The 17448-nt window shown below is 47.8% G+C and overlaps 2 protein-coding genes across 4 annotated transcripts; one reads left to right on the top strand and one right to left on the bottom strand.

Moving 5' to 3' along the window:
- Window positions 1-828: 828 nt before the first annotated feature.
- LOC146712084 (keratin, type I cytoskeletal 13-like) lies at window positions 829-5526 on the top strand. Its single transcript, XM_085455226.1, has 8 exons — window positions 829-1366; window positions 2114-2196; window positions 3164-3320; window positions 3392-3553; window positions 3633-3758; window positions 4301-4375; window positions 4461-4606; window positions 5185-5526. The coding sequence occupies exons 1-8, from the start codon at window positions 902-904 to the stop codon at window positions 5255-5257; spliced, it is 1287 nt and encodes a 428-aa protein (XP_085311352.1). The 5' UTR covers window positions 829-901; the 3' UTR covers window positions 5258-5526.
- A 499-nt stretch (window positions 5527-6025) lies between these two features.
- LOC146712083 (uncharacterized) lies at window positions 6026-17448 on the bottom strand. 3 transcript variants are annotated; one of them, XM_085455219.1, is made up of 3 exons: window positions 17219-17448; window positions 15196-15906; window positions 6026-10220 (listed from the first exon to the last, which is right to left on the bottom strand). In XM_085455219.1, exons 2-3 carry the CDS (start codon window positions 15658-15660, stop codon window positions 9096-9098), a joined length of 1590 nt encoding a protein of 529 aa, XP_085311345.1. In that variant the 5' UTR covers window positions 15661-15906; window positions 17219-17448; the 3' UTR covers window positions 6026-9095. The 3 variants fall into 3 exon arrangements, with proteins under 3 accessions (XP_085311345.1, XP_085311346.1, XP_085311347.1); XM_085455220.1 differs by having other exon boundaries at window positions 17395-17425; XM_085455221.1 differs by lacking the exon at window positions 17219-17448 and adding an exon at window positions 16608-16824.

The following is a 17448-nucleotide window of genomic DNA, read 5'->3' as shown; positions in this document are numbered from 1 at the left end:
CTTCAAACTTTCCTTTTTGCTAAAGCATATAGTTGTCCTTGTCCTGTCTTCCTGTCCCCAGGACTCAACCCCAGAGAAGCAGAAGAAAATGGATGAAATTAACTTTTTAAAATGAGAGTCTATAGGACTGACTCACTGCTGGAGCTTCTAGTGGATGTCAGAGGAACTGCAGGCTTAGGGAGGGGCAGCTGTGTGTGTTGATGGATGTAACGAGTGTAACGGGAAAGAAGCAAAAATTCCCCTCAAACAACGAGAGAAGTTAATAATGGAGGAATGTGCTCTCTGTGTCTCTGCAGATCAGCTGAGGATCTGTCAGAGCAGCCGGGTCAGGACGAAGATTTGGTCTCAGCTGCTGTCGTGTTCAGACAGATAACATGGAAACATGAAGCCTCTGAGCTCTGCCGTGCCTCACACGGAAAACGTCTCTCCCGTTTGTGTCTCATGAATCAGAATCAGAGAGACTTTATTGATCCCAGAGGGACACTGAGCGGTCACAGCAGCACACATACAACAAACGCCAAGCATTCATATAACATGAAGTGTAGAAACAGAGATATCAATAGATACATATTGAGCTACAGATATAGGGCTAAACATGAATATACATAAAAATATAAAAGGACAAAAATATGTGTGTAAATATATGTCATGGTGTGCAAAAGTGCCGAATGAAGTCGGAGAAAAGAATTCAAGCTGGAGGTAGGACATTGTGGACCACGGCCCTCCCCTCCAGCCCTGCCCTCCCCGACCCTCCCCCCTAATCCTGCCCCTGTACCTGCAGTTCAGCCCACCTGAGAAGCTTTAAAAGCAGCGACCTCCTCACTCTCTCCTCACTTCTCTCCTGCTCCTTCCACCGGAGAAGACAGACTGACAAGCACCTCCTCTTTTCTGCTCCATCACTATGACTACCATGATGCTCTCACGAGGCTCCATCGGTGGAGGCTTTGGCAGCAGCCGTTCATCCAGAAGCATGAGCTCATACAGCGTTGCTGGAGGAGGCGGTAGTGTCAGGGTTTCACAGGCCGGGAGAACCTTCGCCGTTGGTGGCGGCCTCGGTGGAGGAGCTGGTGCAGCTTTCAGTGCAGGTGGAGGATTTGGTGCAGGTGGAGGATTTGCTGCAGGTGGAGGATTTGGGGGTGGCTTTGGCGGAGGAGCAGGGATGGACGACAGCGTCATCGGCAACGAGAAGTTCACCATGCAGAACCTGAACGACCGTCTCGCCAACTATCTCACCAAAGTGGCGTCGCTGGAGAAGGCCAACGGCGAGCTGGAGCTGAAGATCAAGCAGTTCGTGGAGACGAAGGCTGGCCCGGCCGCCAGGGACTACAGCGCCTTCTACGCCACCATCGCCGAGCTGCATGCCAAGGTGAGGAAACGGGGCAGATGGTGTTCAGGGGTCTCAGCTCCTATTGGTCCACATTTTAAAGTTTACATTTATGAAATCACATAATGTTTTATGAAAAGACATAAAAATAAAGTTTGAAATTGCATGGAAGCTCAAGTGAACAATGTTTTGTTGTGCCTGAAAAACTCATATTTAAAGTTGGAGAAAACCTACATTTGATTTTTCTTGTTTTTAACAAATCCACTCACAGTGCAGTCCAGAAAGATGTTTGCACTGCTGGGGCTTCATTCATACTTTTACAATTTAAAAAAAGCACTCGAACCTTCTGGTGATTTTGAGAAAGAATAGAAAACCTTTGTAATCACAGCAGCTTTTGACCGAGAGGCTGGAAAGAAGAGTAGTGTCAGTAATCTGGTGGGAGGCTCCCAGTGAGGGGATGGAGATCTGAGGTGAACCACACCTGTGTGAGAGTGCTCCGAGTGAAGCAGCCACGCCCTCCAAGACTGATGTCACCTGTAAACCAGTCACTTGTTTTTGGTCTTCGTTTGGCTCCAACAGGAAACACGAGCTTTGGTTTTTCACATTAAAGAAGCTGCTGCGACTGATGGGCGTGTTACGACGTGAAGAGATCTGATTGGCTTTGTTGTTATTCTCTGTAATGTTTGATTTATTAACCCTTCTTTACTGAATGGCATCATCTGATTAGCATTATTGATAATCTACCATTGATTGATTTCCCTTTTTTTGTGGCTCTGTGCTGGTTTTCAGATCCAGGATGCCATCATCGCCAAAGGTACCGTCATGTTGAGCATCGACAACGCCCGGCTCGCATCAGACGACTTCAGGTTGAAGTCAGTGGCTCCTTTTTTTTCTTTTTTTACCTTTTATTTCTCTTCATGTGTTCTTTGTACTTTCTTGCTGCCGTTTTCTTCTGACAGAAAAATGCTCTGAAATAGACGTCCTGACAGTGAAAACCTCCCTACTGTGATATTGCCTCTCTTCAGCCCCCTCTGCTGTCTGCTGGTAGAAAAACATCAAGAACAGACAAACTCCTCAGTCTGATTTTTTGATTTTCTCTCATCCAGAAAAATCCCCCAAACATCGTCCAGCAAGAGCAAAAATTAGACTTAGATTAGATAAACATGAGAACTCATTGGAGCTCATTTGTTAGAATTTAAAGATGATTTTAGCAGATGTTTCTCAGAAAGTCTAAGATTCATTTCTCTTTATTAAAGTTTATTTGAACATTTAACTGTTTAATCCGTAGAAACGAGCCTCAAGATTACTAAAAGAAAAAAATAGAGTTCTGGTTTTTGTCTCGAAATCAGCACAAACACCAAATGCTGATAAAAGTTATTCACAGAATTGTTGTTTGGATTTTATTCATCAGAACTAACCCAGCACTAAGGGCAGCACGGTGGCACGGTGGTTAGCACTGTTGCCGCACAGCAAGAAGGTCCTGAGTTCAATTCCAACATCAGGCCGGGGTCTTTCTGTGTGGAGTTTGCATGTTCTCCCCGTGTTTGCGTGGGTTCTCTCCGGGTACTCCGGCTTCCTCCCACCATCCAAAGACATGCAGCTTGTGGGGATAGGTTAATTGGATAATCCAAATTGTCACTAGGTGTGAATGGTTGTCTGTCCCTGTGTGTTGGCCCTGTGACAGACTGGCGACCTGTCCAGGGTGTACCCCGCCTCTCGCCCTATGACAGCTGGGATAGGCTCCAGCGCCCCCCGCGACCCTGAAAAGGATAAGCGGAAGCGAATGGATGGATGGATGGAGAACTAACCCATTATTGTCTGTGTCTTTAACTTTAACAGGTACGAGAACGAGCTGGGGATGCGTCAGTCGGTCGAGGCCGACATCGCCGGGCTGAAGGCGTTGTTGGGAGAGGTGGACGTGGCCAAGACTGACCTGAACATGCAGATCGAAGCCCTGACGGACGATCTGGCAAGCATGAAGAAGAACCACGAGGAGGTAAGCAGATCCGTCTCACACGCAATGTTAAAACATACTGGTATCCTTAGCCCCGCCTCCCTGTCCTTTAGGACCTGGTGTCCATGCGCACTCAGATGAGCGGTCAGGTGAATGTGGAGGTGGACGCTGCTCCTCAGCAGGACCTCAACAAAGTCATGGAGGAGATCAGAGAGCACTACGAAACCGTTTCCGCCAAAGCGCTCAAAGACGCAGAGGGCTGGTTCCAGGCCAAGGTACGTCAGCTTTCTGCTATTCAACAGAAACCTGCAGCAGCTCGTTTTTGTTCACTACTTCCTCTTTTTCTTCTTTCAGTCGGAGGTCCTCACCAAGGAGGTGGCAGCCACAGAAATGACATTGAAGACATCAACCGTGGAAGTAAAGGAAGTGAAGAGTCAGCTTCAGGCTCTGGAGATTGAGCTCCAGTCTCAGCTCAGCATGGTGAGATGAACCGTTTAACTCATAATTACATCAATACATTTTTAATAATAACTTTATCTAATGAGAGCAACTCATTAAAAATGTCAAACGGTTAATGATGAGCTTGAACATCAGTGGTCCAAGCATCGAGCCCTATGAGCAGGTAACATACTGTTAGCTAACATTAGCCAGAGGAAAGCCAGCTCAGGGTCAGTTCTGATCCCTGAAAATAAACAAGAATACAGCAGCCACCAGTCTCTCTAATGTTAGTGCCCGAGGCTGCTGGACAGAGGGAGTTAGAAGAGGGCACAGAGGGGTCCTCATTCAAAATGTCAAAGGACAAAGTCAAAGAACAGGAATTGTGAGGGTCCTAAGTTCTGGGTTTTAGAAAATCCTCCCTGGGGAGTAACATCAGGCTGGTTCAGTTACATCTTCACATCGTGGCCTCGTTTCCTCTGATTCCTAAAATCCTGAGTCGCAGAGAGGTGGCTGAAATGTAGCCCAATGTCACGACCTCATCCACAGGTAGAGCTTCTGTCTCTGACCTGCTCATGTTTTTACAGAAAATGTCCCTTGAAGCCCAACTCGCCGAAGTCCAGGGCAGCTACGGCATGAAGATGGAAGGATTCCAGATGAGGGTGAGTTCTGCTCTCATGGGGTCGCATCCAAATGTTCCGTCAGCTGCTTTCAGCTTTTACACTCACACCGGGTTCACCTGTGCAGGTGAGCAGTCTGGAGGAGCAGCTGGTGCAGCTCAGAGCAGACCTGGAGAGGCAGGGACAGGAGTACCAGATTCTCCTGGACATCAAGACCAGACTAGAGCTGGAGATCGCCGAGTACAGGAGGCTGCTCGACGGAGAGGGAGGCGGGTAAGAAGAGCTCACCAGGACGGCCTCGGCTCTCTGTGGCCCTGCTCTCTCCTCCTTCTCCTTACAGAGGTTACTTGGAAAACTTAAATATACAGAGGAAATATCCTTAGTTTTAGTGTTACCATCGGCTGCTAACATTAGTTCAATCTGGAACGTCCTGATCAATGTACCTTTAATGGTACATTGTGTAATTCCCCTCTGTAAAATAGAAGTAAACTGTTCACCACAGTTTTCTGAATATGCAGAATTTAAGCTCCTCGTTAGCTTAGAAGAAAAAGAGTGTTTATCTAAGGAGCCTGACAGTGTCCAAACTCACATTCATGTTCTTCCTGTCCTGCTGGTCACAGGAAGTTGCACTGCCTCTTTGTGCCCTCTTGTGGTGCAAACTGGCATTACACAAAACCACCGTCTGGCACTCGTTTTTACTTCAGTTTGTAGATGTTTTGGCTTCTGCTCATTTTGGTCAACTGATGTTGGAAACTTGGGAGTTGCACTACAGCACCTACCTGTAAACGTGTGAGCGGGTTCTGCTTTTCAGACGAGCATCTCTGACCAGCTTTGTCTCATTTCCCACGCAGATCTTTGCTCTCCTCCTCTACCTCCACCACAACCAAAACAATCATCACAAAGGTTGTGGAGGAAACCATCTGAGGCCAATCACGTGTCTGCCTGCCCGGGGTTGGAGTCGGATCTCCACCTTTCTTCACCGTCCTTCATGCTGGGCGAGTGCACACCTCCACCTGAAGATCGCTTCTCACCTTCACATCATACCAGTTTCCTGCTTCACAGGAAACCACAGGCGGTCTAAAGATGGAGGGTTTGTGAGGGGAAGCATTTTCTTGGCTTATGCTGGTGAAACTTTACTGCTGTGCTTGCAGGTCTTCTGTGTTCCGCTTCAACAAATAAAACGCAACAAAACCCAAAAAGTGTCTGAAATGAATGTCTGTGCTCACAAACTTCCGCGTTACTCAAACGAAACGTCTTTATTCTCAAATATCAACCAAAGGCAGTAAAAAGTATTTTTAAAACACACCTTCACATCCTTTTCACCTCATAGCAACTGTTTCTTCTGCTTCATGAACAGAAATTCAAAACATATACATCTTTGCATCAGCTGTTAAAGAAATCGATCACAGTAAGATGAACTACTCCAGCTTATTATTCACAATCATCCATATTTTTATGGCACAGCTCTTACTCTGAGAAGGTGGATACCTGCAGGATGTTTCAAAAACTAGTTCTCAGCATTTTTGCTGGACATGTTTCGGCGTTAGAGACCGAACAACAGCAGCTCCTACCTGCAGTTCCTCTGGTGTCCAGCAGAGGCAGCAGTGAGTCAGTCCCCATAGACTCCCATGTTAAAGCTTTTGAGTTTGTTTCCATACAACCTGTTTGGTCTCAATAGATAAACCACCCCCCCCCCCCCCCTTCATGACTCTGTGAGGACGGCAGACTTCCTGTTTCTGAAAACAAGCCGACACATTACAGCAGAAACAGACGGAAACTGCAACATGTATCATTAGTTTCTTTATTAACTTTCTTCCAGTACAAGATGCTCAATTGCCTCCACCTTCTGTTTCTCTTTTTTTAACTTTTATTACATTTTATTTTGTAGGAATGACATAATCAATAGATTTGTACACAGTGAGCGATCTAGACGGGAGGGGAGGGGGGGGTTGGGCTCCTTTGTGCTGATGATGAATTTTGGTCCTCTGGAGCCCAACAACGGTAAAAACTGACTTTAACAAATTATTTAAAATAATAATAATAATAATAATAATAATAATAAACCGTCACGTGATTATCATCAGCAACAAAAAGACGCCTGCCGTGTCCCGATCAATCAATACTGCTCAATAAAAACGTGGAAAAGATCAAAGAGTTTAACAGTACATCCACATCCTGCGAGTACCCACACCTGCAAGTAAAATACTAGTAAACTGGCAGGAAGTACTCTCACCTGAGTTTAAGTACTTTGACTGCCAAAAACACAAATGGACGAACCTGAAGAGGTCAGACCCCGTTCACCGAGAAATGCGACGTTTCTTCTTTTCACATAAAAACTACAACGCTGTAACAGAGTCGGTCCAAGGTCAGATTCACGCGAGCTCGCAGACACGAACGTCGTACACTTATGAGAATACTGAAGGCTCTGTTAGGGGCTTCATGTTGCAGCTGTGGCTCAACCTCATGACCCACTACACCCGTTTATCGCCCACAAGGTTACCCTCGAGAATCAATGAGAAAAATCAAAACTGGAAGAACAGCGAGCTTCCCTTTCCACGAGCGGGACCGCTGATCGCTCTGCTGTCAGTGAACGCCACGCATTCAAGTCACTTCTGGCTGACAAGTATAAGAGAAAGAAAACAAAAAAAAAAACAAAAAAAACTAACAATCCCCCGGCTGGACAGAATAGGCACAGAGATTCCACCGAGTTTCAAAATAAAAGCCTAGTGTAGACCAAACCATTCCAGCTAGTTTGTAGGTTTTACTACAACAGCAACACTGTAAAAAGTTACAGTTCCTGTAAAAAAAAATCTGAGCTCTGATCAGTAACTAAGTTTGTGATCAGCTTCTATATTTCTAACTTTAGAGATGTTGCACAAATGGAAGAACGCAGTCTTACATATTTGTTTAATATGTGCGTTGAAGGACATGTCCTGGTCAAAAATGACTCCAAGGTTCCTCACAGCGTTACTGGAGGCCAAGGTAATGCCATCCAGAGTAAGAATCTGATTAGATACCATATTTCTAAGCTTTTCAGGGCCGAGTACAATAACCTCAGTTTGATCTGAATTAAGAAGCAGAAAGTTAGCGGCCATCCAGGTCTTTATGTCTTTAAGACATTCCTGCAGTTTAACTCATTGGTGTGTGTTATCTGGCTTCATGGACAGATAGAGCTGGGTGTCATCTGCATAGCAGTGTAAATGTATGCTATGTCTTCTAATGATGCTGCCTAAGGGAAGCATGTATAATGTAAACAGAATTGGTCCTAGCACTGAACCCTGTGGAACTCCATAATTAACCTCAGTGTGTGAAGAGGACTCTCCATTTACATGCACAAACTGGAGTCTATTAGATAGATATGATACAAACCACTGCAGTGCAGGTGAAACGTCTTCAAGCAACTTAAAGAAGTCCAGACGCTTTTCTTTGCAAGCTCCTTTGACTCTTCAAATAAACCTCTGCAGATGATCTGTTAGCTGTTTGACAACTACTCTTTCAAGGATTTTTGATATGAAAGGAAGGTTGGAGATTGGCCTATAATTAGCTAAGACTGCTGGGTCTAGAGATGCTTTTTGAGTAAAGGTTTAACTACAGCCAGCTTGAAGGCCTGTGGTACATAGCCGATTATTAGAGGTAGGTTGATCATATTTAAGATCGAAGAATTAATTAATGGCAGGACTTCTTTGAGCAGTTTTGTAGGAATGGGGTCTAAAAGACACGTTGATGGTTTGGAGGAAGTAATTATTGAAGTTAACTCAGAAGCATCAATTGGAGAAAAAGAGTCTAACTTAACATCAATGGTACTAAGAGTAGCTGTAGATAATATTACATCTGTGGGATGATTATTGGTAATTTTTTCTCTAATGATAAAAATGTTATTTGTGAAGAAGTTCATGAAGTCATTACTAGTTAACGTTAAAGGGATGGTTGGCTCAACAGAGCTCTGACTGTTTGTCAGCCTGGCTACAGAGCTGAAGAGAAACCTGGGGTTGTTCTTATTTTCTTCAATCAGTGATGAATAGTAAGATGTTCTGGCTTTGCGGAGGGCTTTCTTATAAAGCAGCAAACTATTTCTCCAGGCTGATCTCTTTGCAGGGACGGTGGAGAGCACAGCAGACTCGTGAGATATTTCACAGAAACCTGAATGAATCAGAACTGCAGCCGATATTGTTCGGGTCACATAGATTTAAGTTACAGAGGAAGGATAAAGCTTCCATCAGTTATCAGCGACAACACAGAGTGACTGGACTACGAAGCCCGATTCTAGCGCGCTGTAGAATGGGAGGCTGGGATTTTGGACCCTTTCGTGTTCCTTTAGAGCGTACCGAGATGGCGTGTCAGTGCCGTGAGTGTGCAGTTTTCGGTAAACGGGGTCACGGTCTGTCAGGAACTGCTGGTCTGAGTCAGTAAAAAACAGGAAATACAAAAATGAAGTACTCAAACTGTTGGTCTCTTAAGTATTTGTGCTTGTTAAGGTCTCCAAAAATAAGTCCTGGTACTCTACAGTCAGTCCAGTTTAAAGATTATCTACAGCCCCACCCACCCGCCACCCCAGACACACGGTATATAACGTGTATGCACACACAGACACTTGCATAAGAGCAAATGCGTCAGTCCGCCCTGCCCACAGATAAAATGCAAAAAGAGCACAAAAGGTATGAAAATGTAAGAAAAACTCATGAGGAAAAGCTTTATATATCGTATTTATAAAAAAAAAAAAAGGAATAATACTTTGTTTTTCCGGAGGTTAAAGGGTTTGCAGTTAGCTACTGTCACTGCCCACGGCGCTGCTGCCGCCGTCACTGCTGGTGCTCGCCGTGTCCGCTCGCTCTCGCTTGTGGATCTGCTCGTGTGCTTTGAGGTGGCCCGACTGGCTGAAAGTCTTCCCGCACTGGGGGCAGGCGTACGGCCGCTCGCCCGTGTGGATCTGCTGGTGCGCCTTCAGGTGGCCGAGACGGCCGAAGCTCTTCCCGCACTGCGTGCAGCCGAACGGCCGCTCGCCCGTGTGGATCTTCTCGTGGGTTTTTAAGACGCCCGAGTTGCTGAAAGTCTTTCCGCACTGCGAGCAGGTGAAGGGCTTCTCGCCGGTGTGGATCTGGACGTGGTTGCGGTAGCTCGTCTCCTTGGTGAAGCTCTTGCCGCAGTGCTGGCAGCAGTACGGCCGCTCGCCCGTGTGGCTCAGGTGGTGCGCCTTCAGCTCCTTGGACTGGCTGAAGCTCTTGCCGCAGGTGGTGCAGATGAACGGGCGCTCGCCGGTGTGCAGCCGCTGGTGTGAGCGCAGGTCGTCGGCTTTGGTGAAGCCTTTGGGGCAGTGGGCGCAGACGTACGGCTTCTGGCCTGTGTGGATGAGCTGATGCCGCTTGAGGTTGCCCGCTTGGCCAAAGCTCTTGCCGCACTGTGAGCAGGTGTACGGCCGCTCGCCCGTGTGTATGCGCTGGTGCGTTTTCAGGTTTCCCAGCGTGCTGAAGTTTTTCCCGCACTGCGTGCAGGAGAATGGTTTTTCACCCTGCATGTTGCGAGGTTTCCTCACCGTTGGGCTCTGTGTTTTAGTCGTGACCACCAGACTCCCTCCTGCCCTTCCTGCCGCCATCATCGCCTCTGTGGAGGACTTCCCCACGTGTGTGGGCTGCAGCTCGTACAGCGCCCCCCCTCCGAACTCAGCGTCCGGTTTGCCGATGCTGTCCAAGTGCAGGGAGTCGGGGCGGAGCTTGTTGAGCTCCGTGCGCAGCTCGGCCATGTGGATGGACTCGAGGCCGTTGTGCTGCAGGTGGGCGGACATGGCGTTGGTCTCGGGGTACTCCGACTTGAGCGCGCTCAGATCGGTGGTGTAGTAACACTGTAGGTCCACGTGGTGGTCCGACTTGATGTACTCCAGAGTGTCAGTGACCTACAACAAGAAAACAGCTGCAGTCACATCTGCTCAACCTGAGCATCGAGCACATCAGGTCTGCTGACCAACATTTTATTAGTGAAGAAGTTATGAACGTTAAACGTTAACGTTAAAGGGATGGTTGGCTCAACAGAGCTCTGTTTGTCAGCCTGGCTACAGAGCTGAAGAGAAACCTGGGTTGTTCTTATTTTCTTCAAACAGTGATGATTTCTTATAAAGCAACAAACCGTTTCTCCAGGCTAAATGATAAAGAACAGCAAATCAGCCTCTGATTTCTGGTCTGCTCTCAGCGACAAAACCTCAAGGAAGACAAGAACTGTGACCTTCAGCTGCTGATGCAGCAGATGTTCATGCACTCATGTTTGATGCTGTTCTGCTGTTTTCACACTGCTGCGTGTCTGCACTCTGTTCTCAGACAAATCTTTGCATTTCTCTGCTCTTTGTTGCTATTGCTCAACTGACTCTACAGTAAACTGCATGATAAAAGACTACAGAGGAAGCATCACTGTCAGTACTAGACAGCATTAATGTGGGCGGGGATTCAATCACACCCTTTCTGTCCACACAGACCTGCAGCTTTTATGAACCCCCACTAGATCTTGGAAGACTTCCTACAAGACGTCAGTGTGTGTGGGACGTTCACATCGCGGGCCTGAGATACCTCCATGGACGGCTCTTTGTGCACTTCCAGTTTGCAGGTGCTGGATTTTATACGCCTGTGCCACTCAGGCTTAAAAACACCTGAGTTCACAGAGGCGTGGCCCACACAGTGTGAGAATGACTTTATTGTGAATTCAGCTGTTTAAAAGGACAAATTTCACATGGCTGTGATAAAAACACACTGAGAGAGTCTTGTGTGACCGACCTCCATGAAAGGCTGTCTGAGAGTTTCAGCCCTGATCTGCTTTCAGACCTCGGACAATGACGCAGCAGCCTCACCACGATTCATCAAATAACTCGATTATTCAAACTAACAGTTTTTGCTTCGATAGCGAGAATGCCGACACGCTCGACTTCCTTCATTGCAGCCACCATGTGCTTCTTTAAAGGCGCTCACACACACACAGCCAAAACTAAGGCATGCATCTTATTTTAACATCACTGTACTTGTAATTTCTTACGAAGATGTTTTCTTTAAAAGAAACATAGCAGATAAATACAAAATGAAATGTTTTTTATAGATAACACTGCATTTTCAAAGACAAAAGTATCCAATTACTCAATCAATAGAATACCCGATTACTAAACTGATGGCTAGCCTCAGGGCTAAAGCTCAGACTCTGCTTCATATCAGGGGTGGGCGATATAAACAATATAAATTTGGCCAACGATAGAAATTTTGACTATACCGCTCTATCGCGATAGCACATGTTGATGATGTCATCAAGCTGCGCTTGTTTTGGTCAAAAGCATCGCAGCGGTTACAACCATTATCATCTGCAAATGATGGCGGGCGACAGTCATAGCAAAGAGATGAAGCACATTTGAAATATGGGGAAAGCCAAAAACTGCGCTTCCTCCACTTCCGTAACATTGATTCATTAATGCTGAATTCTCTCGCAGCTGCTCTGTTCCCATGTTGTTTCAGTATATTAATAACTAACCTCGTATTGTGGATGAATAATCTCAGTTGTTCTCCTGACTGAAGTTTGGCCCGTGTACAGCATCCTGCTATGCGACTGCATTTGTCCCTGACCACCAGAATCCCTCACGTTAACTTTTATCGAGTGGAAAAAAAGTTGGCTTCATCCTCCAGCTTCACTGTGCTAATGTTATGCTAACATAGCTGTGTCGCTAGCAATCACGTAGCACAACATTATATACCAGCTAGCCCAACTTCAGTAACCCTACAAACGCCGCTGCTGTTTAGTTTTCTGTCTTCATTTATGTTTGAAGTGATAACAGAGCTGTACGTTTGATTTTTTTCAGAAATCTCTCAGTCAGAACATGCTATGAAATGTTTAGGTGGAAACTAGCGAGCTAACTTCCTGTTAACTTCTAACTCCTTTAAATTTAATAAATTCTGTTTTCATGGATGTTAAACTTAATAGTTACACCTGCTAAAGCAGCAACGCTGATGATTTAATTAAAGATGAAAGAATTTAGACGTTTTTAACTCTCAGTGTTCGTTTGACTATGGGACCTGAAGAAGACGGAGTTTTGGACCCAGATTACTCCGCGAAGCTCCTCCCTACGGCAGCCGTAATGTTCTGACGATCCATCAAACAGTGCAGCTTACCAAAGTTGTACTAAAACATTTTTTAACAGATTTCTGCCAAAATCGGTTCGAGGTCAGTAAGCACAACCAGAATTCATACATAAGGCACACTCTCGATTTTTGAGAACATTAAAGGATTTTAAGTCCTTATAGTGAAGAAAAGAATATATCGTGATATATATCGTTACCGCACATGCTTCAAATTATATCGCGATATGGATTTTAGGCCATATCGCCCCTACTTCATATTCAAATAAGTGTTCAGAATGATGCAGTGTGTGGTTTGTCCCTCTGAGCTGTTTAAATGAGATAAACAGGAGTGGGATCAGCTCAGGTGTTTGCTTTAAAAGGATTTGCAGTCGTGAGCCCGATGATGAGGAGAAGCTGAGAGTCCTCTCGGAGCTCCTCGCAGCGACGGCTCCCAGCTTCGTCTAACAACAGTTAGACGACAGTTTGGTATAACCTCAGCTCCCTCCATGCCACAGCAACAGACCTGCAGCGGCTCACTGAGGTTCTTCCTGATCCGAGGAAAACAGCATTTTCTTACTGAGCAGCTTAAATGTGGAACCATCTACACGAAGAAGGAACCTTCATCATAAAAACATCATCATGAACACAGTGAAGGACACCAGCGGAGGGAAGCCACTTCATGTTGTGGGTCATCTACGATTTCCTCCATCGCTGACCCGACTCACAAAAGAGAAAAGTCACAACAACCATGTAAGACAGCAACACAACAGCAGACACTACTAAACTGCAGAGAACCTATTATGCACTTTGAGCAAGAACCACAGCCTTCTGATTGGTAGGGAGACAACCAATCAGAAGGTCAGTGGGCTGAAGTGCCCTCGGGCAAGATACTGAACCCAGAGTGCGAGAGTGGGAATGTTAGACAAGGTGATTAGGCACAGGAAAGAGTGTTTGTAAATGAGGGTTGTAGTAAAAAGTCAGATAATAAAAACCCAGATTATCATTAATTGTGGTTCAATTCAGTCTGACAGTGTTGCTATGAATTATGCAATGGAAATATCTCCTTTCATAAATGAACCCTCAAGTGTTTACTACACTAAAGGAGCTCATAAAGCAGGGGTGTCCAACTCCAGGCCTCGAGGGCCGGTGTCCTGCAGGTTTTAGATCACTCCCTGGGTCAACACACCTGAATCACATGATTAGTTCATTACAACTTCAGGAGATTTAAATGAGCTGTGTTGGATCGAGGACACCGGCCCTCGAGGCCTGGAGTCCCCCCATCCCTGTCATAAAGGAAGCACTGAGGCCCTTTCCTTCATATACAAACAGCTCTGACTCCAAGTCATCTCCAAAATGCTCTGATCTCCTTACACAGCGGTCTCCAACTTTTTTTGCGCCATGGGCCGGGTTTATGCCCGACAATATTTTCACGGACCGGCCTTTAAGGTGTCGCGGATAAATACAACAAAATAAAACTAGTACCGGCACCGAAAAAAAGAAGATTTATTCATAACACACGTGAAAAGACCCAGGAAAACCGAGTAAACGATCAAAACAATAACAAAATAACGCTGAAAACCGATAAAAACCCTGAAAACCAGACATTTCACACATAAGCCTCAACTCGCACGGCCCGGTACCAAATGATGGGTCCAAGGCCCGGGGGTTGGGGACCGCTGTCCTAACAGGTTTCAACTTTGGGGATAAATCACCAGAGTTCTGTGAACGTCATCACAGGAGCTTCTCTTAGTACAGCTGTCGTCAGATCAGGTCCAGAGTCTCATAAAGGGAGAGCACGTCTAAAAACACTACAACTTCTCAAATATGGCAAAAATTAAACTCAGTTATTCAAGTCACAGTTATCACTTCGTTGTGTTGCTCTTACCACTTTTAATAACCTCTGTATGCTTTGGTTTACTCACAGGGCCTCCTCACACTCCTCTGACCCTCAGGTGTGCGACAAGTTACCTGCCAACCACACACCTGAGCCCTGAGCTGACCCCTGGGCTCCTCCTGCTTTGGCAAAATTCTCAGGGTTGCAAATTTACTGAATTTTAATCTCTGCCGTGATTTTGTCTCCCCGTACTTAATTAAACACGATCAACCAATAGTGACAATTCATTCTTCCTACATGAGCCAATCACAGCTGTCCCCTGCACACCAGATTAAAGTCAGATAAACAAACAGGACGCAACCAAAAGCCACAGCGGAAGGTGAAGCACTCGCAAAGAGCGTAACTGATTGCACCGTCCGACAAAACATGACAACCTGCAGCATAACAGCCGCACGAAGGCCGAGGAAAACAAGGCAGCAGCTGCAATCGTGAAGCGCCCGACATCACCTCAGATGTCCATAAAGGTGAGAGCGTCCATCGCACTAACAACATGAAGTGGACGCACACTCACAGCGCACCTCGGATGGATCGCAAAACTTCTACAAAGATACCACCAACAACAAAACACACGCCACATCTTTATATAATATATTCAGACCTTTCAAACACAACAGAAGCAAAAAAAAAAACAAAAAAAAAAAAACAGCTTGGCGTTGACGGCGTCTGAGTTGGACTGAGCCTTTTACGCTGCTCTGACAGGATAAACAACCTCAGGGTTTCTGTTACATCAGCAGAACTTTAAATGGACTCTGGTGGGCGCTTTTATTCACAGAATGTGAAAAACTTTATACCCAATTTATGAAGATACTTTGAAAAAGCACGAATGACAATAACGATAATAACACAATAACAGCGTCGTCGCTCTCAGCTGCCGGCCTCTGGCGTTTTACCTGGGAGATGTAGTCGAACACTGAGCTCGGCTCGTAGTGCAACTTGTAGTCCAGCTCTGTTACGTCACTGTGGTGAAACGGCCCCAGGTGGTGGTTCCCGTGGTGCTCAGACTTGATGTAGTCGAGGCCACTGATCTCCATCTTGATCTGGTCCTGGCCCAGCTCGGCGGTGGACAGCGGCTGGATCTCTGACAGGTCCACGGTCCTGATGGGCTCCAGGTCACAGTCCTCCGGCTCGCTCTTCACGCACGGCAGCATCACCAGCGGCTCTGCGATCTCCGCCGCCAGTGAACTGAGCGTGGGCGTGGGACAGTCGGAGGAGAGGAGGGCCAGAGTGGGCGTCGGGGTTGAGCCGACGGGCCCGGCACCGCAGTCCACCTGCAGGGAGGAGTCCAGCGGCAGGGGAGGCGAGCCGCATTCGGGGGGCAGGCCCAGGCTCAGGCACTCACTCTCCAAGTCTGTCATGGTGAGGGGGCGGAGCTAATCCTCCTCACCTGCTCCGTTTCAACACCTGAGGTATCGCTGAGGTTGGTAAAAGTCCTCCTCCTCCTCCACTCCCCTCCTGCTGGTGAAGTCTGCTGGCCCTCACAGGAGGAGGGGCTGGGGGGGTGGGGGGGGGGGGGTTGGGAGTCCCTGAGAGCGTCCTCTGGAAAACGATGACGTAGTGAAAGATCAGCCAGATGTCAGCAGGTACGGCTGACCATCACGAGCCTGTAGAGAGAAGACAGAGGAGTTGCTTACCATGACAACAGCAGCTAAAGCCAATCAGAGTGACATGAGGAAACCCCCAACACTGCAGCACCTCTGAGCATGAAAGCCAGGTATGCAAGCATAGTTTGAAACCAGGATTCCCTGGGATTCCCCCCGCCCCCCAGGGGCTTGAGGCCACCACCGTTAGTGTCCGGCCCTGGCGCCTAATGTGTGGCGACTGGTGAGACTCTACTGAGGTTTTGAGGCTGCACCTGCAGCATGAGCACGCCTGAAAAACTCAGTCTGAATAACTTTACAGCAAACATTTTTACACTTTCAGGGGAGCAGATACCAGCGCCAATGTTAGAGATGACTCTTGGGAACATCCCTATAAACAGCTGCTGCGGTTCCGTTTCTGCACTGGTGCATGACAACAGTAAGACTGCAGTCAGCCGGTCACCGCCATCATGCAGACAAAGCTGATGTGGTGGCAGATGTAAATGGGGCACAGGTCGGCCTGCAGAGGTGCGCTGTTTGCAGGAGCAGGATGTCATTAGAAGAGACAGTCAGCTGCTGCAGCTGTGTGTATGCAGCGGCCTCCCACACACATGCGCTGAAAAGTTTTCAGGTGAAGTAGAACAGCCGCTCTGTGCACAGTGCTGCAGCTTCCTAGCCTCCCTGCCGCTCAGGTGAACATTACCTGCTCCTCCCTTCCATATTACCTGTCACCCCGCGAGCACTCAGGTGGCCCCTCCACTCGCCACGCAGCCGCCGCACTGCCTGCCTCCCGGGCTGCTGGCGGTGGTTCTCCCCGGAGGTTGCTCCTCTCCGCTCTCGCTCTAACACCTCCACATTCTTCGCCAACTCTGCACAACTTTTACTGTGGTTCGCACACACAAACCCACGGCTGCCAGCGGAAGGACACGCTCCGCAGCCGCCTCACAGCCCTACAAAGACGGGCAGGCTGCCATGTCTATCTGGCTGGCTGGCTGGCTGGCTAGCTAGCTAGCTAGCTAGCTAGCAGCTAGCCAGTGGCCATCTTGTTTATCGTCTGCAGCCTGCTAAACTAGCGCGCTGCTGCTGCTACTGCTAGCAGGGGGAGAAAGTGAGAGTGAGGCGGGGAGAGGGGGCAGCGGTTAGCCTGGCCCCCTCCACGGGGTTCCGGCGCTACGGCGAGCGGCTGACATCGCAACACAAAAGGAGCCAATAAACTACGGAGCCCGAGCGGCGGCACGGCGGTCATCGAGCGTCCGGCGGCGCGGTAAAACGGCAGGAAACCGAGCGGAGCGACGCGGCGACGCCGAGCAAGCGGCTGATAACGGCCGGACGTTACCTGCGGGTGGTCCGCTTCATGGCCGGCTGGCTGTCCACCTTGGTTCGGCTCCGCTGCCCGTCACTCGTAGCTCACTCCGCCGGACCCGCCACGTCCACCTCGGCAGAACACCCGCCGCCTCGCCTCCTCTCCTCCCCTCTATCACTGACTAATTCCGCTCCCTCCCTCCTTCTTACCTTCCTTTCCTCCCTCCTTCCTCTCTCGCTTCTCCCCCCCCTTTCCTTCCTTCC

This window comes from Copadichromis virginalis, linkage group LG4 (genome assembly GCF_057382275.1).
Source record: "Copadichromis virginalis isolate Kocher_CV1m ecotype Utaka linkage group LG4, C_Virginalis_male_GT1.1, whole genome shotgun sequence".
NCBI classification, from domain to species: Eukaryota; Metazoa; Chordata; class Actinopteri; order Cichliformes; family Cichlidae; genus Copadichromis; species Copadichromis virginalis.
This window is presented reverse-complemented; position numbering and strand designations above follow the sequence as displayed.